This window comes from Leucopleurus acutus (genome assembly GCF_964270905.1).
Source record: "Leucopleurus acutus genome assembly, chromosome: 1".
Classification (NCBI taxonomy): domain Eukaryota; kingdom Metazoa; phylum Chordata; class Mammalia; order Artiodactyla; family Delphinidae; genus Leucopleurus; species Leucopleurus acutus.
Genome location: NC_139142.1, coordinates 29014675 through 29038781, shown reverse-complemented (window position 1 = coordinate 29038781; position 24107 = coordinate 29014675). Strand labels below are relative to the sequence as shown.

Sequence of the window (24107 nt, the reverse complement as noted above, 5' to 3'; positions counted from 1 at the left end):
CAGATCAGGGCTCGAACCTGTGTCACCTGCATTGTTAGGCGGGTTCTTAATCACTGTGCCACCAGGGAAGCCCTGATTTTTATATATTAATCTTGTATCCTGCAACCTTGCTTAAATCATTTATTAGCTCCAGTAGTTTTTGTGTGTGTGTGTGGATTCTTTAGGATTTTCTGTATGTATAACATCATGTCATCTGCCAATAGAAATAGTTTTACTTCTTCCTTTCCTGTTTGCATGCCTTTTATTTCTTTTTCCTGCCTAACTGCCCCTGGCTAGAACTTCCAGTACAATGTTGAATGGAAATGCTAAGAACAGACATCCTTGTCTTGTTCCTAACCTTAGGAGAAAAGCTTGCAGTCTTTCACTATTATGATGTTAGCTGTGGAGTAGATGCCCTTTATCAAGTTGTGTAAGTTACTTCTGTGCCTAGTTTTTGTCATGACAGGGTATTGGATTTTGTCTGGTGTTTTTTCTGCATCTCTTGAGAAAAACCACATGGAGGTTTTTCCCCTCATTTATTCTGTTAATATGGTGTATGGCATTGATTGGTTTTCATATGTTGAACTTGGGGTAAATCCTACTTGGTCATGGTGTATTAGCCTTTTTATATGCATCTAGATTTGGTTTGCTAGGATTTGGTTGAGGATCTGTGGCTGTGTCCATAAGGTAGGTTGATCTATAGTTTTCTTGTCTTGTGATACCTCTGTCTGGTTTTGGCAACACAGGACTACTAGCTTTAGAAAGTGAGTTGGAAAATTGTAGTAAATATCTTGCATATAATTCTTACAACCTTTTGGATTATTTTCTTCATATCTATTCCCAGAAGAAGGCATGTACATTTTAATTACTTGATAATTATTGCTCAGTCATTTTCCAAAAAGTTAAATCATGTTTGTTTATTTGTTTGAGATTAACATTGTCTTTCTAGAATAGTGGTCTCTTAGAAATTATTATTCTTTATCCTTCAAGTACTTGAAAGCTTGTGTAAAAGGCAAAGCCAAGCTCAGCCTACCACAACACATTTAATGTCTGTGCCTGGCAGAGTGGCTCCAGAGGAGCTGGGATTCAACATTTCACCCAGAAAATTATAATTGAGCGCTTCCTGTCTAGAGCAGGGTTTCTTAACCTCAGCACTATCTGGGGCTGGATAATTCGTTGTAAGGTGCTGTCCTGTATTGTAGGATGGTTAGCAGCATCCCTGGCTTCTACCCACTAAATGCCATGGCAGCCCACCCTTCCCTGCCGCCAAGTTGTGGCAAACAAAAATGTCCCTGGACATTGCCAAATGTCCCCTGGTGGGTGAAATTGCCCTTGGTTGAGAAACACCAATCTAAAAACTGATTGTGCTGACTTCATATTACTGTCCAATAAAATTGTCTCAATTTTGAATTTTAATCTTTGCTATATATATATATTTGGCTTTGGAGCCACATTTGTCTCACTCTGTTACCATGTGCTGGTGACTTTCAAATCTATATCTTTAGCCTCATTTTCCCTCTGAATTCCCAGACCCCTATTTACAAACATCTTGAGATGGGTTTGTTCAAAATCAGACTTACTGTCTTCATTCCCCAAACAGCTCCTCCTCCTTGTCTCTCAGGTCAGAACACTACCAGTTATTCATTTACCAGGTTTCAGCTGCTCTCTCTCCACCTCTCCCATGAAACTCACCTCCTAAATCTTTATAAATTCAGGGTTCTCTATCCCAAGTATCACTTCCATGTTGGTGGGTTCATGTAACCTGAGTTGCTACAGCAGTCCTTAACTTCCAACTTATTCCCTCCACCGCTGCCTTTCTAAAATGCAGGTTTAGTCATGTTACTCAGCGAATTTACCAAGCACCCAGAGACCTCAGCATCTGACCCTGCCTGCTCTCTAGCCTAATCTCCCAGCCCCTGTACTTTAGGCTGTGGCCATACCAAACTGCTTGCAGGCCCCTCACTCTGCCAGCCTTGCCTGACAGACTGGGTTCAAACTCACTCTCCCCTCTGGCTCTTGCATTCAGAGCCATCACTCCCTTCTCTCCCACTGCAGTGCCTGCACCTGTGCTTGTGTGAGGTGGTGGTTTAGAAATATTGTCTTTGGCCAAAACCAGCACTCACCATTTATTTCATTATTTACCATGTCCTTCTGATAGTGCAGTGCTCTACTGAGGACAGTGGTGCAAGTGGGCCAATGGCCCTGCCTCCTAATGGGTGATCTGACGCCTTTGACTCGCCGTTACCTATGCTTTTCCACTATTCATGCATCATTTCATAACTAAAGCAAACTGGAATCATGTACAGAATGTGCAATCTAAATAAGTTTTCTTTTCTTGTAGAGTTGGTTGGTAATAATGATAATCTTATGTCAGTATGGCTTATTTTTCTTACCAGTTTTCTTATCACCATCCATACATACGTATTTCCCTTCCTGTGCATAGTGCCTTTAACCTGTAACGTAACTAATTAATAAATACAACTTTATTCTTTGTCTGAGGCTTAAGATAATTGATCCAAAGGGAAACCTATGCATGTGGTATTCAGGAGCCATTAAAGTGGTTGCTGAGGAAAATGAATAAAATTATTATATTTTTGGATGGGGATGGGGCAGTGGTAGAATTTCAGAGAAAGGAAATACAGATAGGTGAAAGAGCATACTAGGAACTAGGGAGAGATCATCAACTCGCTTTGGAACATGGTCTGTGAAAGTAGACAGGAGGCAGCCTTTTTATAAGAACTTGATGCTAGGTTAGAGATGAAACGGTGTTTGCAGGTGAGATTGTATTAAGTATAAAATGAAGAGGATCTAGGACAGAACGTTGTTAAACACAGAGTGGGTGACCCAAGAGAAACTAGAGAAGGATGAACTTGACAAGTACGAGGAGAACCAAGAGAAAGATATTCCAGAAACCTAGGGAAGGTGAAGCTTTGTGGTGTCATGTGTTGTAGGAATAAGGGCTAAAAAGAGACCACTAACTTTGGCAAGTAGGTGATCATTAACCTCAGCAAGAGCATTTTAGCAGAACGGTGAGGATGGAGGAGGCCTGACTACAGTGAGTTGAAGAATGATTGGAAAATAAAGAAGTAGAGTGTGTACATATAGACCATGCTTCCAGAACATTTGTGTTCCTTTTGGGTTGGAAGTGGAGCACATACAAATGAAAAACCTGAGCGTGTTTATATGCTGAGATAAGGACAGGGGGAGATTGATTAAACATATATGAACACAGATGTCTGCAGAGTTTGAGAAGGAAATGAGATCAACAGCCAGGAGGGATGGGTTTGCCTGGAAAAGGCACAGGGACACCTGTTTCTCCAAGACAAAAAGGAAGATAATAAGAATTAGTAAAGGCAGGCCTTTGTGGAGGGGATGAAAAAGAAGTTGGGGGTATTCGTACTGGTAACATCTCTCTTCTGGGTGAGGTAGGGACCTATGCTGTCTACTAAGTGTGACTAGGAGGAAGTGGGAAGGGATTTTAGGAGAGTGATAACACCCTGGATTGTTGGGAGTGAATCAGACTAGGAATAAATAAAACTAGGTCAATTTAGAATGTCCCAGAAGAGGATGAAAGTGAGACATTTGTGATGACTCCAAGTCGGCATGGCTATATTGATGAGCTTTAGTAGTGCTTATTCATTCTGGCACAGGACTAGAGAGTGGCTGGTTAAACTAATCCAGGTTGTGGAGTCTGCTTCCCACTGACTCTGAAGCAGGCAAATCAAGGACTTTGTTACAGAATTCATGAAATGTTTGGTTAAGTACTATACTCATTAAATATCTCTTCCTTTGTATCGAATAGCCCCAACTCACAATCATAGGTTGACACAGAAGTCGTTGGGTAAATACTGAATTCTGGAATGTAGGTCCAGACTTCTGGTGCTCTGTTTGATGCTAACAGGCACTTCCTACTCAAAAGTAGAAGTTGGAAAATAAAAGCAAATAGATTTTCTAATCTATTCTTTGGTTGCATTCAGCCCTAGAAATTTTTTTCTAATTTTGTTAACGGCATTTGAATATACTTTTAATGTGTATTCGGTAAGATGTCACAGTGTCTCCACTGAGTGGGGAAAGGATCACCAGGTGTTGGGAAAGCATGAAACTCGCAGCAGCTGGTCTGTGTACTACAGTTCAGTCTCTTTAAGAATTCCTAATGTGATTCCCAGTGTTAAAACAACTGATGATTTGATGATTAAGTGATAAATTCAGGCCATACAGGATAAGACTTGAAAAAGCCACTCAAAATAGTTATGGCAACATCAGTGTCTTTAAGACATCATTCCTTATTTCAACAAATGCATGTGCACATCCTTCCCTTTAACAGCTAGTGTACTTCAGGAAACTAAAACACTCTCTAAAGCACATTGAGAAGTCACATGCCACTGGCCCCATTTAATTTGTTCACAATTTTTCCTGCTTGATACTGAAACTGAGGAAGAGATAGTGTTCACGATTAACTATTCTCTATGAACAGGGATGTGGGTGGATCGAAAGAAAAATTATTATATGCTCTGGAGTTAATCTGGTAAGGAAAAGAAGACTAGCTTAGGAGGGTTCTCATGCCAGGCTCAGACTGTTGTTGGAAAGTAATTGTGAGAGTCCGTCAACACGTCACACAGTGACCTGGGGAATGGAGGTTGGCAGGTTGTTGGGCCAGGCATCAGCTGTGAGGTAAGAGGACTGCAGCCAGAGAGATGGCTACAGACGTGTTGGGTTTTATTTGTGTGTCCACCTGGTGGCAGTCCTACAGGTAAGGCTTGGTGGTGGCTTTAATGATAACCCAGGTTGGGCCATCCTTTTGCCTAGTTCTGAGCATCAAGGAACTATCAAGAAGCAAACAGAAGAAAAAGGTGGGCACACATGCATTTGTATGTAATTTTCTTTCTTTTTCTCTTTTAGCAGCTGAAATGCATAAAAGCAGGGGGCAGAGTAGAAGACATGGGAGAAGGAGCCACCGACACAACCCTTGGTTCAGACAGCATGGTTCTAATGAGAGGCAAGTGCTGTTGCCCAGTGTCTTACTAGCGTTGACAGCACCCTCACACGCACATGACTCCCTGGGGGTCTCAGAAAAATGCAGGCTCTGAGGTCGGGCCGACTAGAGTTTGTGCTTCTCACATGCTTCCAAGGGGATGTCTGCTGGGGGCCAGCCTGCCTGCCACACTTTGAGTAGTGAGGAGGTGGCCACACTTGTCTTTCTTTTCATTGTGACCATGACTTCTGGCTGGAGCCTTAGCCACAGGCTTAGAAGTAAACATTATCTGATACAACTGGGGAGCTCTTTCTCCATTTTTTAGTCTTTCTTCTTTTTTTTCAGCCTATGAAAGTAGCTTTCTGGAAACCTAATTTCATTAATTCAGCCTAAATCCTAAGTAAGGCTATATAATATATAATACGATAGAGTATTTAATAAACACAAAAAGGTATAAAGAATAATACAATGAATATTAGGTACCTACCACCCAGCTTGAAAAATAAAACAGTGTATACTTAGGTGAAATCCCCATAATAAATATTTTCCACACTCTACTTATCTAATCTCAGAACATGATTCACCCCACCCCACCCCAGGAGAGGATACCTCTTCACAGTTCAGGGCTGCTGACGTGACTTCTGGCCATAGGAAGTCTTTGCACAGCCCTCTCCTCACCAAAGGAGACCCGTATGCCAATTTCAAAAGTCTTTCACACTCCAGATCTCCTTTTAAAATGGACAGATTTCTAGCTATAGGGTCAGAAGATGTTGGATGCCAGTATACTTCTCTAGAACAGATTAACTCAAACAGGAAAAAAAAAAAGCATCAGAATGTTGTGGAAGAAACAAGGGCTTTGGAATTAGGAAGTCTGGGTTTGACGCTCTACGTTTTCCTGTGTGAAATTGGTCCAGCTATTTAATCACCCTGAGTCACTCTTCGTGTCATACTTCTCTTGTGAGGTTCGTAATAATGTATGCAAAGGCCCATCAGGCTGCCTGTCTCTGAGTAGGCCCTGTGTATATGGTGGACCTCATTTGGTGCAGAATAATAGGGACTCTGAACCAAAGTCTCCAACATGACCCATACTGTAGAAAGATCAGGACAGGTACTCAATGTTTGTATGTTTTATGAGGAGAACCATGGATACTCTTTGGGCCCCAGGCCTTCCCTCAAGAGCGCGTCGTGCAGCAAACTGTGATCTTCACAGGGAGAGAGTCTTGATTCAGCTTGGCAGAGTCACGTGGAAGCCGGCTGGACAGCCACCTTCCGGTTTCCCTGTGGAAAGAATGGGGCAGCGGTCCTTGGGCTAGAGATGTAGACCTTTGTTATAACCCTTAATCCTTCCTCCGCTTGCTGCTGATCACACGTGAGCTTCCTCAGGAAGCTCTGGGCCGTAAAAAGGGAGAATAAATAATTTTCTCTAAAACTGTGCATAGTTAGTATTTATAGACAAAAGAGAGAGTTCTTTGATTCCTTTAACCTAGTTTTGCAGTTTATATTCCTTTTGGTGTTATAGGGGGCAGGGGAAGTTCTTAATTTTAAAGTGGATTTTACCAGAATTCTAAAATTAGGTCTTTTGTTCTTTCATTATATCCTTCAGCCTATAATTGCCACAGAAGCTGCTTGTAGCTTTGCAAAATGAGTATTTAAACCATGGCTCTATCCCGGTATTGCTGAGCAAATCACCTCTGTGCCCTGAACCCCAGTTTCTCCATCTGCAGGGTTGAGTAACCAAGTAAAATTTAAACTTTTGTACTGCTGAATCCAATAAAAAATGAAATTCACCTGGCCTTGTAACTGCTGTTGAGCTGACAAATGAGCCCAGCTGGTAAAATTCTTATTGGCCAAGATTTCTGTTCTCATTTTCATCTGGAAAATTCCAAAAGACCTCACAAAATGCTCAAATGAGGAGATACAAAAGAGGAACTACTGTGACCTGCATCCTCTTAAGGATGAGAAACCAAAAACCGTGCCCTAACTTTGGTGTATTTGCAGTAGGTAAACTGCTTCCAAGAAAAAGAGGGGTCAGTGCGCCCCAAGTAATCGAGGGTTGGGGTGAAGGCTGTGGAACTGCAGGACCCCAGAGTCAAAGAATGACTGGGCCTCATTGGCTGCAAGTTAACCCTGACTGTGTGTCAACAGGAATAATACAAGGGTACAGCAAAGCCCACAGGGTTCCAGCCACAGCGATGATGAGGCCCCGTCGACCTCCTCGAGCACAGCTGGCAGCTCTTCTGTGCCAGGTAAGGCAGCCTGCTGGACAGGGCTCCTCCTGCCCTGCCTGTGGGGAAAGAGGAAACCTAGTTGTGCCTCGTCATCTAGTTATGTCTGTTCTGGCTGCCTTCCTCCTCAGTCCTGTGTGTCTTCACTTGTGTGTGGGTACACTCCATGTGTGTCATCAGCCCATTCCTGGCTTGGAGGAAATTCTGGGAGCAAATTGAAACAAGAACCGTGATCCTGAGGCAAACAGCTCCCCACAGGACTGAACTGGGCCCGGGATGGTGACTGGCAGTGCTAGCCCACCTCTTGCCCCTCAGGAAAGACCAGCAGCTGTGAGGGGTGGTAGGCAGGCCCCTGGGCTTCTCGCTGGGTGGCTCGGTTCACGGTGTTTTAAGTTGGATTTTATTTCTTTTGACTAAAGATCTACCAGGTTATTACTTTGACCCTGAAAAGAAACGCTACTTCCGCTTGCTCCCTGGACATAACAACTGCAACCCCCTCACGAAGGAGAGCATCCGGCAGAAGGAAATGGAGAGCAAAAGGCTGCAGCTGCTAGAGGAAGAGGACAAGCAGGGAAAGGTAGGCTCCACAGCCCCAGGAGCTGCCCTGTCCCCTCCACTCCTGCCAGCATCCACCCACTGCCACAAGGAGGTGCTAATTAAACGCCCCTGTAACCCTCAGCGTAGCACACTTTAGGAGGGTGGCGTCGAATTTTCCCTGACAGGAACCTGATGAAGAGAATAAGAACAGGTAAGAAATCTCCTCCCACCACCACCCCCCTTTTCTTATTTGCTGGGTTTCATCAGGAATTCTTACATTCTGTCCTTCCCCAGGAGACTGTTGGGTAGCAGCCCAATACAGCCTCTGTAACTGTGTATTTTAAATAGAAAACCAGAGTGTGTGGTTTGGATACGAGGGTTTCTGGTACCCCTTCTGGAGATGAGATGCCAGGACATTTCCGTGATCATGGGGACAATGGAATGGAAAGTCCGGGCCCCACAGTAACCGTAGGTCGAATGGAAAGGGTGTTACAGACCTGAGTGTCCAGTGCCATTCCTGCACTCACTAGCTCAATGGCCTCATCTCCTCAGGTATAAATTGATGGGGGACTTGGAGAGGTGCTGAGCAGACTTCCCATCTCACACATGCTTCCTTGTGATAGGCTTTTCCTCTTTCCAAGGAGAGGAGACTAGAATCCTAAAAACATAATTCATTACACAATAACATAAAACTTCACTGAATCTTTCTCTCTTTTAGAAAACAGCCAGGTTGGGATTTAATGCATCTTCCTTACTACAAAAAAGCAAGCTGGGTTTTCTCAACGTCACCAGTTACTGCCGGTAAGATAACGCCTCTTTGTTATGTTTTCTTCATGAATGTTCTTTTCCTATTTCTTATTTCCATGATCCAAGAATTGTCAGGATAGAGCACGTAGCTGCTCCGTGAGGAGTGTTCACAGTTGAGGAGCTTCAGCTCGACAGCCTGCTTCTGCGCTGAAATCAGCCCTGAGAGAATCATCCTTCCTTTAGAGCCAGGGAGAGAGGAGAGGGGATCTAGGCAGAGAAATTGGGCAGAAATTTCTCAAGATGACTCCTCTTTGTTACTTTTAAATCATTTCTAGTTAAGTAGAAGGTCCTTTAACTTCATCCCGTCAGCCTTCTGCCTCTTTTTCTCCTTCTAATGAGTTGTCACCAAAAAGGGAACGTTAAATGGATGTGTACTAAACTTCAAATACTGGTGATGTCTAATACAGTTCTAACTAAAGCCCTGTGAGATAGGTTGACACTTTCCCCAGGTTCCAGAAAAAGAGACTGAGACTCAGAGTGGAATGATTTGCTCAGGGTAAAGCTAGAAAGCGGGGGTATCTGTCTGACTCCCCAGCCTGAGCTCCTAACCCCTGCATTCTGCTGCCTCCCACTCTACCTGGGCCAGTGAAGAAACAACATGGGTGTGGGTGGTCTACCCAGGGAGGCCCCCTCAGGGAAGGCCAGCCCTGCAGGCAGTGTCAGCCAGGGCAGGTAGGGGTGTGCTTGTCCTGTGTTTCTCTCCTTCTGAGAGGGAAAAGAGTTAAAGGTCTAGTTAGGAAGATCTGTTCTTCACCCTAAAACATGCTCGGTCTTTGGTGGAGAGGAAAAGGGGTAACCGGATGGGCAGCTGCATGCCTGGCTCTTCATGAACTGTGTGCCCTTCAGCAGGTTGTTTCATTTCTCAGGCACATTCTCTTCATCTCCAGAGAACGAGTTGCACTAGATGATCCAATACAAGTGCTTCTAGTTCTGACTTTCTCTGACGCTGTGAATGAGCCACCCATTTCTTTGCTTCAGTTTCCCTAAGAGTTCTAAAATTGAGATTCTTTGGGGCCTTGCTCAGCTCCATTGCTGAGATTTAATATGGAGAGAGAGCTGACGAGAGAAGGTGGTCTTCAGGGTGTGGGACAGAGCAGAACCCCTGCATCTTCATGGATATCTAGGTATGATGTCCATACCTCCCCTGCTCCCCTCTTTCTCCTCTGCAGTTTAGCCCATGAGCTGCGAGTGAGCTGCATGCAGAGGAAAAAGGTCCAAATTCAGAGCTCGGATCCCTCCGCTTTGGCAAGTGACCGATTTAACCTGATACTGGTGAGTGGGAGGGAGCCATCTGTAAGTTCCAGAGACATAGTTGCCATCCCCTGGACAATTCGTGGCTTTGCATTCGTTTTCATCAAGCCTGGCTGTGTAGAAGCCACTAGCCATGAAAGCAGGTTTCATGGTTTTAACAAGCACCTACCAGCTACCCATTGGCAGATGCCAAGCTGGCAAGACAGGCTGTGCTGTGACCATTGTCACCCCCACTACAGCTCTGTCATTTGACATTAGAGCCGGGGTCCACACACGCTGACAGAGAACCATCACAAAGTAACTTTCCCATGGGTATGTTGTGTACACAGTTGAAAAGTTACATGGAGGACCAGGGGCTTCTGATCCTTTCCATACTGGACAGGATTTGGTGGCCAAACCTGAAGCACCAGTGTCCTTCAGTAGCAACAGCGTATTAGTTTCTTGCTTTCTGTCCCTGACCTCAGTAACAGGGGCCTGCAGGCCATGTCTCTGGGCCTGCACATCCAGCACACCTCCACTGCATCATTTGCGGGGAGCAGAAAATGATCTCTCTGCTTCTGGTTTAGACCCGGACTGGAAGCCAGGGGGCAGAGAAATGTTGGCAGAGGATCAGAGGGTCCACTGCAAACAGAAGTAGCCAGACCTCTCAGCTGGACTGGCAACTCCTGGAGGCCTTCCTGGAGGCTGAGGGATAGCCAAGGAGAGTGAGAGAAGGACACAAAATAGAGAGCCTCAGCCTGGTGGTCTACTGACAGGACTGGAGGCTGAGGCTATGGAATTTACCCTTGAGGTCCTGCCCCAGGACCTCTACAACAGAGCCCTTCACATAAGGAGTGTCAGGGGCCAGGACTCATGTTTTCTCCTGTGTTTGGGGAACAGTTTGACCTGAATCAAGTAGAATACTTTCTTGTGGTGGGTTCCCCTCAGGAGCCCCTTCCCTGGGGTTCTTCAGTAAACCGGGTGGGGACAGTGGAGATCACTGCACCTGCTGCTTAGCGTGGCCTGAGCACCTGTTCTTCATACTTTGTGTGCTGGTGTTTGGAAGACCCTCCCCATGATCCAGAGTTACGATGACTGGATGGCTGGTGTGACCCAGAGGGGTGGGAAGGGCAGTTTGTCACCCAGGGATCAGAGTTTGCAGATCTGACTCTAGTCACTGGTAATGATTCTTCAGGAATATAACTGTTCTTGCCAAGTAAACTTGCAAAGTGAGTGTGTTTTCACCAGCACCCAAACCCATGTGTATTTGTGTATGTTATATTTATAAATATATTTTAAAAAACACCTAAACATATAAAGGTTTTGCTTTGAAATAATTATTAACCACATTTTTTAAATGAAAACAGAAAATCTTAAAAATAACCCACATCCCAGTGCCATCTTTCCTATTGTAATTTTTTTCCCCCATGCGATACCTTTCTTTTTACTAGGTGATAATCACAGTGCTTATGTAATAGGAATACAATTTTGCTTTCTTCTTTTATCCCTTGGCAGTTATAATTAGCATTTTCCACATTTCTGTGTGGCTTTCATGATGGCCACATGCTCTGTCACCATGTGGCTCATCTAAACTCCTCTGGGTGGACGTTAGGACTCTCCCAAACCCAGTTCTGAGAGGGGTCACTGTGCAGACTGGCCGTGCCCCCTCACTGCCTTTTTTGCTCCTGAACTGTGAGACCAGATGCCTGTCAGCTTTGCCCAGTGATGGCTACACCAAGTAGGGGCAAGTCAGGTCATTCCGCACTTCCTCATGGGCGAGAACCCTCACCTGGTGAAAACACACAAGAGCGTGGGAGCTAGGTAGACGGTCTTTCGGCAGACCGCGTGGCTCAGCCTGGGAGGCCACCCACAGTCCGCCTCCCTTCTCCAGGCGGATACCAACAGTGACCGGCTCTTCACTGTGAACGATGTCAAAGTCGGGGGCTCCAAGTATGGCATCATCAACCTGCGTGGCCTGAAGACCCCCACGCTCAGGGTGCACATGCATGAAAACCTCTACTTCACCAACCGGAAGGTACGCTGCGCTTCCCTTTAGCCATGGCAGCCTGCTCTGCCATTGGATCCAGGGCACTGCAGTAATTGGCCAAATTCAGAGTAGAGGAGAGAGCTTTGTGAAGAAGGCAGGGCTCGGTTACCTCATTTTCTCAAGGGAAAAAATGGAGTTTTAGATCCTGAGAACTCATAGGGGAAGAAAAGGGCCTCATTAGTTTCTCGTCTTGGAAGAGAAATGAATTTACATGGGGGAGGACTTGAAGCAGTGTTGCTTTAATTAAACTGTTGCAGGGACTTCCCTCCAGGGGGGTTAAGTTGATCCAAAGGAGCCGATGCTAAAGCACAGAGTTCCTGGGAGGTGGGCCACAGAGGGCTGGGTGGAGGGTCCTCCCAATGTATCAGAACATTATGTCAATCTTCCAGTCAGTCGTAGCCAGCGCTGAAATTTATGTAAATGTAAGGAGCCTGCTATCTAGGGGGCAACCTTTAACATTGCAGTGGGTGATGGCTGCATCTGTAAGAAGCTGTGATTTTCTGTTCTGTTGAGACATGAGCCACAAGATGGACACAGGTTGAAAATGGTTTCTGGGTGAAGTGAGATCCGTTGCAGAGAATTCATCCCTGGCCTATACCAGAGGGTATACCAGATGGCTCATTGTGATGCCCATGCTGTGCTGATGATGAAGGACTGAGGCCTGGGGGTTACTTCTTCCCTTTCCCCTCAAGGTTCTGCACGGTGGGGCAGGGAGCTTCCTTGTTCTCAGAATGCTCGTTCCAGTCCCTATTCAAGGAGTGAGACCTGAAGAAAGCAGTCAGTCACATTACTGTTCTATAAGAAAGTATTTGTCTGTTTCTCTCCATAAGTTGGCATCAAACCAATCTTTCCATCTGGCTGTGTGTTTCCTCACCAGGTGAACGCTGTGAGCTGGGCCTCGCTGAATCACCTGGATTCCCACATTCTGTATCTTTTGGCAAGTGAAGAGGTTTGGTGGGCCGGCCATGCCCTGATGTAGACCAGGGCATCTGTGGGGTTTGTGAGATGGTGTTTTAGTGTCCAGAGGTCTAGGCCATTCTGCACGAATGTCTCACCTTGTAGGAAAGAGCAATGCACCCACTAGAAATCAAGGATTCCCATGGAGCACAGAGAAGTAGCTGAGGTCCTGGAATGACATCAGTGTTACCAGGTGCCAGACACTGTTCTGGAACTTGAGAGTTGGTGCTTTAGCAGAGGAACAAAGCAGAAAGGGACAGTAAAGCCTTGAAAAGGAACCCCAAATCCTCCTGAGGCAGAGGAGGAGGAGCCTCCCAAGGCAGGGAGGCTGAGGGCACACACTAGAGAAGGGTGTTCCTTTGACATCGGACTGGGGCTGTGGGCTCTGGGCCTAGGTTCCCTGCCCAGAGTGGCCTTCTTTAGAGCACTCTTCATTCTAGTCTCTTCCTTCCCTACCCAGAGAGCCATCTGGGCTTTGTAGGAGCACACAGTACAGTGTCAGGGTAGCTGGGATCCCTGGGGTCTCTTTTTTTTTTTTTAACTTTATTTTTATTAGGATATGATCTGGCAGCATCCCTTTATTTATTTATTTATTGCAGTACGCAGGCCTCTCACTGTTGTGGCCTCTCCCATTGCGGAGCACAGGCTCCGGATGCGCAGGCTCAGCGGCCATGGCTCACGGGCCCAGCCGCTCCGCGGCATGTGGGATCTTCCCGGACTGGGGCACGAACCCGTGTCCCCTGCATCGGCAGGCGGACTCTCAACCACTGCGCCACCAGGGAAGCCCCCTGGGGTCTCTTGATGATGCAGAGGACAGCTGTCCATCATGTCCTTCATGGAATGATACTGTTTGACCCAAAGCCAAAGCCACATGTTAATGAGTCTTGTTGTGGTTCATTTCCATAATAAATGAGTTTGCTCACATAAATGAAACCATGTGACCACTTGTCATACCTAACGCCAGCTTCAGAGTTGTCATAAGGTTAACTAGTTAACATCTGTGAATACACTTAGCACAGTGCTTGGCCATGTCATGGGTCCTCAACAAATGATGCCTGAATTGGAATCTGTTGGTTTGGGGGTTTTTTTTTGTTTTGGGGGAGGGTTGTTTGTTTGTTATTTTATTTATTTGGCTGCCCTGGGTCTTAGCTGCGGCACGTGGGATCCTTTTTTTCTTTTTTTTTTTAAGTTGTGGCATGTGGGCTCTTAGTTGCCGCATGCGGGATCTAGTTACCTGACCAGGGATCGAACCCAGGTCCCCTGCATTGAGAGCACGGAGTCTTAACCAGTGGACCACCAGGGAAGTCCCTCAAAGGGTTTTAAAGCCTAAAGCACATTAGAGATCTGATTATAACTTTTATGTAAGACAAACACAAAACTGTGTGTTCTGTAAATTGAAAGTTTTCTGTGGCTTTCATTTGGTGGGGTTTGTGGGGTGACGGGACCACCTGTTACTGTCTTGATCTTACCAGGGGGCAGAAGAGATCAAGCCTTAAAAGAGAGAAAACAAGAACCTCGCTCTCATTTCTGATCTTCAGACAATATGGCATTTATCCATGCTTCTCTTTGTGAGGATAAAAATCCATATATAGGGGCTTCCCTGGTGGCGCAGTGGTTGAGAGTCCGCCTGCCGATGCAGGGGACATGGGTTCGTGTCCCAGTCCAGGAAGATCCCACATGCCGCGGAGCGGCTGCGCCCGTGAGCCATGGCCGCTGAGCCTGCGCATCCGGAGCCGTGCTCCGCAACGGGAGAGGCCACAACAGTGAGAGGCCCGCGTACCGCAAAAAAAAAAAAGAAAAAAGAAATCCATATATAGGCATACCTCAGAGATAGACAGATACAGATATAGATATAAGAGTTACGTTTACACTATATTGTAGTCTGTTAAGTGTGCAGTAGCATCATGTTTGAAAAACAATGTACATACCTTAACTTAAAAATATTTTGTTGCTAAAAAATACTAATCATCTGAGCCTTCAACAAGTCATAATTTTTTTGCAGTAGTAACATCAAAGATCACTGATCACAGATCACCATTAACAAAATAGTAATGAAAAAGTTTGAAATATTGTGAGAATTACCAAAATGTGACACAAAATGAGCAAATGCCACTGGGAAAATAGCACCAGTGGACTTGTTCAACACCAGGTTGCCACAAATCTTCAATTTGAAGAAAAAAACCAACAACAACACTGTCTGTGAAGGGCAGCAAAGGAAAGCACAGTAAAAGGAACGAGTGTGGCCTATTGTGGTTTGATCAGCGGCTTGCCCTCTGGTGGTCATTTCAGGTAATCTTCAGGCTTTTGTGCACTTGATGCTTCTGCTGAAGGTCTTAAACTTTCTTCCTTTACAAAAATGACACATGGTTCAGACCTGCACTCTGCGCTTTTCCCCAAAGAGTGGTGGGAGGTTAGACTGAACTTTTTCTACACTTAGCAGGTTCTTCATTGACCTGTGGCCTTTTAAAGGATTAGCTCTATGATACTGGCCCTGTAAGTGTGATACAAAGATTGAGTGTAACCTGGGTTTCAGCCATAGTAACATGGGTAAGTGCACATGGGTAAGGACTTTCTCCCACATCCTTGCCCTACAAACGTAGAAGGAAAAGAGATTTATCTCAGAAGGAATTGAGCTGCCCAGATACAGTGTTCTCATTTATAGTTTCAGCAGCCTCTATACTAAAGATATTTAACATGGGGCTTACCACCCAAGGCAACACGATACCCACACATCACACATTCAGATGGTCAAGATCGTTGCCTGATTGCTTGGCAAAGATGTACCTTTTTCAGTGAGGTGTTGCTTGGCAAAGATGTACATTTTCAGTGAGGTGTGTGTGTTGATACCACCAGCATCTATTGGGCACCTAGAATCCCTGTGCAAGGTGCTGGAGCTGGGCACCTCAGCAGGTGGTCAGTCTTTGCAGTGATGTCATTGGGGAATTGTAGGGTGCAGGGATTGGGGTGGCCTTCCTGGTGGTGGTTCCCACATGGGAAGGAGGGCATGGAGCTCCCATTAGAAGAGTGAGAAGAAAGCTTGGCACATTTGGCAGCAGTAAGTGGTTTGGTATTGGTGACGTCTCTGGCTAGGTAGTGCCTTGCAAAACAAAATCCTTGGGGCTGTGGGATGCCCCTGGAGAACTGTAGTCATGGATTCATTTCTCATATAGCAGTGAAGGTGGTAGGCTGGTGAGGGTGAGACCTCGGATGGAAGGCTGTTGCAAGACTAAAGATGGTGGTGGAGAGGGTGTGAACTGATGAGCAGGAATGGAGGAGAGACACGAGTTTAAGAGGCTTAGGACCTAGACCAGGGAATCTTGGTGATAGGAGAAGGTCCAAGGATGGAACACCAGGAGAGTGGTTGTGGAGGCCAAGAAGGAGTGTATAGGTAGAAATTGTGCTGCATGGCCCGGGGTAGGACTGGAAATCCTTCATCACATTTAGTATTAGGAGCTCACTGGAGATCTTGGGGAGAACATTTCACTGGAAAGGTGAGGGTCTGACCTGGATTTTAGTGGGTTGAAGAGTAAAAGAAAGGCGAGGAAGTGGGGATAAACACAGGCTCCTCTTGAAGCTCTGAAGGGAAAGGAAACAAATCAATCAGAAGACAGTCCGATAGAAAAACAGGCAAAGGATATAAAGAGGCAGTTCACAGTAAGGGAAACGCAAATAACTATAATCAGGTGTAGTTCAGAGAAATGCAAGTTAAAAGGAGATATTTTATGCCCATTCAGATAAACACGATTTTTAAGGTCTGATAGTGCCAAGTTTTGGCCTAGGTGGAGAATGGGGGGAAATGCTGGTATAAGTAAATGATACAGCCACTTCAAGTTGGAGATGCGTGTACTTTACAACCCCCCAGTTCCACTCTAGGTATAGCAGTGTTTTCAAACTGAGTCATGACCTATCCTATAAACTGTGGCCCAGGAAATCAACTTATTGAGCAGCTTTTTTTTTTAATGAAATAGGTTAGAAAATATCAGTTTCATATTTAGTAAGTGTAAATATTTTATGAAACTTTTGTTTCAAATGTTTGTGTATATATAGCACACTGTGGTGAAAAATGAAATTCTTAACCACAGATGTAAGAAACTGTCTTAGAGAAGCCTCCCATACATGGGAGTGGGAGACAGGAGGATAGGAAGAGAGGCTCATTTCAGCAGCAGAGGGGGGGGGGGGGGAAGCGAAAACCATCTCAGTGCTCATCAGCAGGAGACTGGATAAATAAATTGTGGTCTGTTCATACAAAGGAATGCTCTGCGGTGAAAACAGATGAACTGGAGTTACAAATATGAATACAGTTGCATCTAGGAGACAAGGCAGGTTGCGCTGTTGTAGGAGATTCTGTGTGATGCCATTTACATGCGTTTTAAAGTCAAACACATAAATGTGTTCTTTATATTGTTGATGGACAAATGTGTAGTGGAAATATTAAGGCCTAGAACTTAGACCAGTTTTAGAATAGCGATTCTCTCTGGGTGGAGGAAAGTTAAAAGGGGGCCTTTAACTGTATCTGTGACATTTTCTTCCTTTTAAAAAATCTGAAACTAAATATGGAAAATGTAAACATGTTAAATGTGGGTGATGGGTATTATTATACCTTTTTCGAAGGGTACTGATGCCCCTTCTCCCAGAGGAGACTTGTACTTGGCTGTCCTTAACGGCTTTTCCAGGCTGTGCCTCATGGGAATTGCAGAGACTCCAGGCTGTGCCACCCTGCTCCCAGCGTCATTGTTTGTCAGTAGTCATCCAGGTACAAGGGGTCCTTTTCCTTTGGATAAGGAGGTGCTAAGGGACATCTTTGTCCTTTTCCTCCCAGGAGCTGCAGCGAACAGCAGCATAAGCTCCATGGTGATGGCTTGGACAGGAGGGGTGGGAACCATGGGCTGGTGAGCCCAAGTCAGAGCTCGCAGGGTGGGGACAGTCTGCAGAGCACCTGGGAGGATTTCTTAAGCCTGACCCAGGATTTGTACTAGAAGCATGTGCATCTTCACTTATCCCCTCCTTTTGGGTCATTTCAGCAGCCGGAACAGTTAAAAGTGTGTGTAACCAGTACAAGAGATGAAAATATTTATTGGGGCTGCCTATATAGATCGCCCAGAGAGCATCTGTTAAGCTCCTACTGTATGGCAGGTTCTGTCAGGGATACTTACATTCTGTCTGGCTGAAGGCAGTCCAACTGCCTGGCAGCGTTCTGGATATTAAGTTTTCAGTCTTTCAGAATTAGGATCAATTAGACAAGGATCAGGCCTCTAAGAGTGCAGGCTTCAGGCAGACCTGACATGAATCCCAGCTGTGCCCCTTACCAGTTTGAACAGATCGCTTAAGCTCTCTAAAGTAAAAACCTGCCCCCTCAGGTTACATGGAGGATTAAATGATTTAACGCGCACTTACCCTGGTGCCTGGCATTTCATCATACAGCAGACTTATGAGGTGGGAGTATATATTATCACCATTTTACAGATGAGGAGACTGAGGTAAAAAGAAGTTCGGAATTTCCCTTACAAAACCAAAAGATGGTGTGAGAAGTCAGGATAGTGGTTCCCTTTAGGGAGGAGTGAGGAGGGTAGTAATTGGGAGGGGACAGGAAGGGTACCAGGGTACTAGAATGTTCTATTTCTTAACCTGGGTAGTGGTTACATAGCTATACTTTGCATAGTATACGTTAGAGTGTATACTATGATTTGTACCCTTAATGTATGTTTTATCAGTTTAAAGAAATTATTTTTGAAAAAAGTTTGAGACCACATAGCTGGAATTGAAACCCTCCTATCTGACACCATACTGCCTCCCTGATAGCTGTTAGTCTTTCTAACACTACTACTGTCCCCTCAGCAGGAGACCGGCCTGGCATGCTCTGCAGTTTCCGGATCCCCGGGGCCTGGTCCTGTGCGTGGTCCCTGAACATCCAGGCAAATAACTGCTTTAGTACAGGTGAGCTACGGCTGCCTCCCCAGGTGCCCAGGGTAAAGGATTTCACAGACCCTAAACCCCTGTCCACAGTCCCTCTCCCCACACCTCGAGTGACACTGTCCGCCCATCTCCGTCTCTGTCAGGCTTGTCTCGGCGAGTCTTGGTGACCAGCGTGGTGACGGGACACCGGCAGTCATTTGGGACCAGCAGTGACGTCTTGGCCCAGCAGTTTGCTGTTATGGTTGGTTGGATTGGGAAGGGCCTGACAGAAAGTTTCCCAAGAGTGGACATTTTGCTGGATTGGAATGGGATTCCCCTGTGTGGAGTCTAGTCCTCCTCCCTCTTTTACAGGGAGAAGGAGGGCACCAGAAGTGATTAACAGGTTATGTGGTGAATAAGTCAGCCCTGAATGAAATTTGGCTGATCCAGAAGGGCGTGGCTCAGCTGCCTTTAAACAACTTATGAATTGTTAGCAATTCTTGAGTACTTGGATTAGCCAGCAGGACAGTAAAACTTTTTAATGTATAAATTAAGTATGTCCCAATTCATAACACTTTTATCTGCAGCTGTCAAGTTACACATTTTATAAATTTAAAAATCAAAATTCTAGTCATTACTACGTTTCAAAGACTTGACCTGTAGAAAATGCCACCTTTCGGGCTTCCGTGGTGGCGCAGTGGTTGAGAGTCTGCCTGCTGATGCGGGGGACGCGGGTTTGTGTCCCGGTCTGGGAGGATCCCACATGCCGCGGAGCGGCTGCGCCCGTGAGCCATGGCCGCTGGGCCTGCGCGTCCGGAGCCTGTGCTCCGCAGCGGGAGAGGCCACAGCAGTGAGAGGCCGGCGTACCGCAAAAAAAAAAAATGCCACCTTTCTTTAAAAGGGTGGAAGATGTGCCAACCTGCTTTGGGCAATAAGCACAGAATTCATTATTCAGGTTTCTTCAGCCATCTTCCCACTCAGTCTGGGACCCCATGTCTTACCTGGATTTCTGATCTCTCTTACTCCACTCTCATCACCCAGCTTCTCACTAACGACCTGGGAGGAGTGAGGGCACACCCTCACTTCACAGGGAGGGGTTCAGGGTGAGGCCTTAGGGGCCAGTTGGCAGCCAGCGGGGAGGACACTGGAGGGACTCATGGTGTCCAGTTCTTGACCCTTTGATAAGGAGCCCTTCCATCTCCACTGAGGCTCAAACCCTAACCAACCTGCTCCACGCATACCTCTGACCCAGGGGCTGGGATAGGGGAGGGGAGGCAGGGGTGTATTCTGGAGGGCACACCCCTCCCAGCCTTGGGAGGGAGGTACTGAGTAGGCCCCCTTTCCGCAGGCTCCTTTGCTGTTTAATGGCTGTCGTTCCGGCGAAATCTTTGCCATTGATCTCCGTTGTCGAAATCAGGGCAAGGGCTGGAAAGCCACCCGCCTGTTACATGACTCAGCAGTTACCTCTGTGCAAATCCTGCAAGAGGAGCAATGCCTGATGGCATCCGACATGGCTGGAACGGTACGGATACCACTGACTTTCTCCAGCCGCTGGAGCTGGCTCTGGGTGGGGGAGGGGCTCTGCAGGAGAGACCCTGATGTCAGGTGGCGGCCGGGGAAAGGCATCTGGAGACCAGGTGAGTTGGGAGTTGTGCGGGGCAGCTGCTTTGCTGCCCGCTGGGAGCCCAATCTGGTCTAAACAGACGTGAAACTGGTCATGGTGCTTTTGATGGACTCTGTGGCTCGGGGGTTTGAGACATATTTTCTAACTTGAAGAGGTCTTTGGAGACCACCTCGCCCTCTCTGGCTTCATGCCTGGGCTTCACCAGTGTACCTGTTGGACCCTCCCTAACCGCCCCTTGTGCTTCTTCCCACAGATCAAGCTGTGGGACCTGAGGACCACTAAGTGTATTAGGCAGTACGAAGGGCACGTGAACGAGTATGCCCACCTGCCCCTGCACGTGCATGAGGAAGAAGGAATCGTGGTGGCAGGTACCTGGGGAGGAGGAGATCATCCCATCAAACACTGTCCCTTAGGAGCGCCAGCAACTTAAGCAGATAAGGGAGAAATTACTCTAAAACGAAACTGAATAAAGGGGATTTTGGACAGTTGGGGTTAGGGAGTTAAGATGGGATGTAGAGTTGGACATTAGTAAGCAACAGTTTTAACACTCACCAGGTGGATAGCCCTGTGTCCCCACGTGACTGGGCAGATGTCACTTCAGTTACAGATGAGTGAGGAGCAATAAAACAGTGGTTTAGGAGACCTGGGTGTGGAGTTTAAGCCTATTCACCAGGTCAGCATTCAGTGTGACCCTCAATCCCATCGTGCAGCTGTCCTGTCAAAAAGCTTGGGCTCCCTGTTCTTTGTGCTCCCGTTTCCACCAGAGGATGCTAAGAAAAGAGATGGAGGTCATTGTAAAGGAACCTGGTTCCTTTAACACCACTGCTGTGAACCCATGATTTGTAGAATAGAAGCAGAGCTTTCTAGCACCAAACCCCCTTGAAAGGAGTTAACAAGTTGATCACAGATTATATGATTATTTGGCAGTTTGACAAACGAAATAGTAGGCCCTTGGCATTAAGGAATATGTTTCCAGTCTTCACAGATGTCAAATTTTCTAATATTCCTACGGAAAGTATTTATTTGCTATGAAACTTTCTGTGGCTAAGAAGCATCACTTGGCTAGAACTTCCTTAGACTTATTTACTACTGTCACCACCACCAGTAATTAGCTTCCTTAAGTCTGTTTTCCACAAATTTTCATCTCCAGAGAGTTTCTGTGTTCTGGACAGTAGAAAAGATATGAGCCTTGTTGAGAGGCAGATGTGGGGAGTGGGCTGGCTGCAGTAATCCTTGAATTGTACAACCTGAATGAACCACAGCTAAGGTCATAGAGTCAACTCAGATGGTCAAAAGCACACTAAAATCCATGCTGCCTAAGGTCTGCCCTTCTCCCCCTGAAGATCTCCAGTAGCACATATTTCCTATCTGAGTTGCTGTAACCAGTAGTGTCAGGTATCAGATTCCTCTCAACTATGAACCCTGAAAGACTCTGAAGTCTTAGGAACTGAATCATTAAACCAGAAAATGCTCTGGGGAGAGTTGTCACCTGATATGTCCCCAGGATGTAATGAAGTTATGAGATCTTCCTGGTTACTCTCTCATAAAAAGGATATCAGCTGCATGTCATCTAGAACAGGTGGCCTGGGCTCCCTCTTGAATAGCCCTTGTCACCAAGAAAAGCAGAATGGGTTACCTGATAGCCAAGATGCCCCGTGAACACCCCAGGGTGTCACAGCCAGCCAGTGCATCTTGTCACTTTGAACACCTGCAATCAGTGGTTCTAGAGCACCAGGGCAACCTGTAACTTTAATTTTCTTTTTCTTATTCATTCATTCATTTATGGCTGCGTTGGGTCTTCGTTGCTGTGCACAGGCTTTCTCTAGTTGCGGCGGGTGGGGGCTACTCTTCATTGCGGTGCGTGGGCTTATCATTGCGGTGGCTTCTCTTGTTGTAGAGCACGGGCTCTAGGCGCGCAGGCTTCAATAGTTGTAGCAGGCTCAGTAGTTGTGGCGCATGGGCTTAGCTGCTCCACGGCATGTGGGATCTTCCCGGACCAGGGCTTGAACCCGTGTCCCCTGCATTGGCAGGTGGATTCTTAACCATTGCACCACCAGGGAAGTCCTGTAACTTTAATTTTCAAAAGGGACATCTTATCAGTAGAAATAATTTCCATTTGTGAGTTTGTTTGGCTCATGTGAAATCACCTTTAGCCCTTAGGAATCATAGAAGCCAGGGCCACAGGTACACAGGCTCTTTGCATTCTCTCACTAACTTGCCGCGTGTCTTCCCTCTTTCTTAGTGGGCCAGGACTGCTACACGAGAATCTGGAGCCTCCATGATGCCCAGCTGCTCAGAACCATACCCTCCCCACACCCCACTTCCAAGGCCGACATTCCCAGTGTGGCCTTCTCTTCTCGGCTTGGGGGCTTCCGGGGAGCGCCAGGGCTGCTCATGGCCATCCGACAGGACCTTTACTGCTTCTCCTACAGCTAATTCTGCAGGTTGCAGCCTGGAGAGCTGTGGATGTGACTCAGGGGAGCATAGGTAGCCATATTTTTGCCACAATTGCCATTTTCAGTGAGGGCATTTCAGATGGATGCCCTTGTGTATGCATATCCCATCCATCCAGCTGCTGGGGAAGAGGTGCTATATTTTATGTGGAGACACTAAAGTTATTTCAGTTAAGTTGTGGGTTCAAGAAGCTTAAAAGTCCTTTTCATAAAAGGTACCTATTTCCTTGTTGAATTCCTTAGAATAGTTCCTGCACCTTTTTTTTTTTTTTTTTAACAAAAAATACTTTTCTAAGGGCTGAAGATTGACAATAACTAGAGCTGCTGCTTTCACCAAAAGCCCTTTCAAGAAGCCTAATGATGAAACTGGGTGAGACTGTTGACAGTCAGTGCCTGGGTCCCAGAAAGACATGCATCTATACTTGAGAAAGCCAGCTGGAGAGAAGGGGGGGTCATTTATCTGAGTCTCTAGAGGTTTTACGGCTGAGTTGGGAATCATTAAACTAGCCTTCTCAAACTCACTCGATAACCAGTGTCAGATCTCTGGGATTCTCATTCATTACCATGTATAGGCATTGTAAGGAAAGATGGATCCTTTTAGATGCTAGACAGGCCTTAGCATGCATATGTTGAAGTACCTTCCAGAATGTTAGGTACAGCAGCTCCTGTTTCTATCATGGTGACCTGAATGTCAGATTCAAGGGCCCCATCTCGAAGAAAATTGGCTTTGACTTTTGTAATCTAGGAGAAGCAGTTTGTGAGATGTTTATACAACGCGTTAATACAAAGAGCCTTTCTACCAAACAATAAACTCGAACGTAGAAAGAACCAGACATGGCATGTTGCTTCTGTTAATGGTTTAGAAGATCGTGATGCTTGGCTGCTGTAGCATCAAACCAACATCTCTCAAACCCAGTGTGAGGAAGAAACTGAGACCAGTTTTAATGGCTCTGCTGGAAAGCTTCCACTTGCTCCTGTGCCCCAAGAAGCTATGGACTACCTCAGCAGGCTCCCTGGCCCAGGGTGGGTTCAGCCTATGGGATGTAGCAGCAGGAAAGCAGAGTGCAGAAGACCAAGGGATTGTTAGTTCCCTGACTCCCCTTCTGCTGGGGTGTGGTGGGCTGTGGTTGTGTTCCTCTACCCAAGTCTACAGCTTCTGCTGGAACACAGCTCTCTGGATTCCAGTAACTTCTCTCCATTTGTCCCTTCAGACCTACAGCTGATAATTGCATCTCACTGTTGCTAGCCCAGGGTGCTTCACCAGTTGAACTCTCTTCAGTTACCCCCTTGAGTGTTATGCATCTGTGTCCTGCCAGAACCCTACTAGGTACAGAGAGAGCAATCCAAAAAGCATGAGAGTATCAGATTGGTCATCTGGTAGATG

At 46.2% G+C, this 24107-nt stretch overlaps 1 protein-coding gene across 5 annotated transcripts; it reads left to right on the top strand.

Moving 5' to 3' along the window:
* Positions 1-4886: 4886 nt before the first annotated feature.
* On the top strand, positions 4887-22706 carry DCAF4 (DDB1 and CUL4 associated factor 4; the record flags this gene model as incomplete). Of its 5 annotated transcripts, none has more annotated exons than XM_082842399.1 (13): positions 4887-4975; positions 7097-7197; positions 7596-7753; positions 8432-8514; positions 9690-9792; positions 11642-11785; positions 12675-12724; positions 17428-17507; positions 18593-18688; positions 18811-18908; positions 19995-20168; positions 20524-20638; positions 22513-22706. In XM_082842399.1, the coding sequence occupies 13 exons, from the start codon at positions 4887-4889 to the stop codon at positions 22704-22706; spliced, it is 1485 nt and encodes a 494-aa protein (XP_082698525.1). The 5 variants fall into 5 exon arrangements, with proteins under 5 accessions (XP_082698525.1, XP_082698524.1, XP_082698523.1 ...); XM_082842398.1 differs by having other exon boundaries at positions 18590-18688; XM_082842397.1 differs by having other exon boundaries at positions 4887-4984.
* Positions 22707-24107: the final 1401 nt, after the last annotated feature.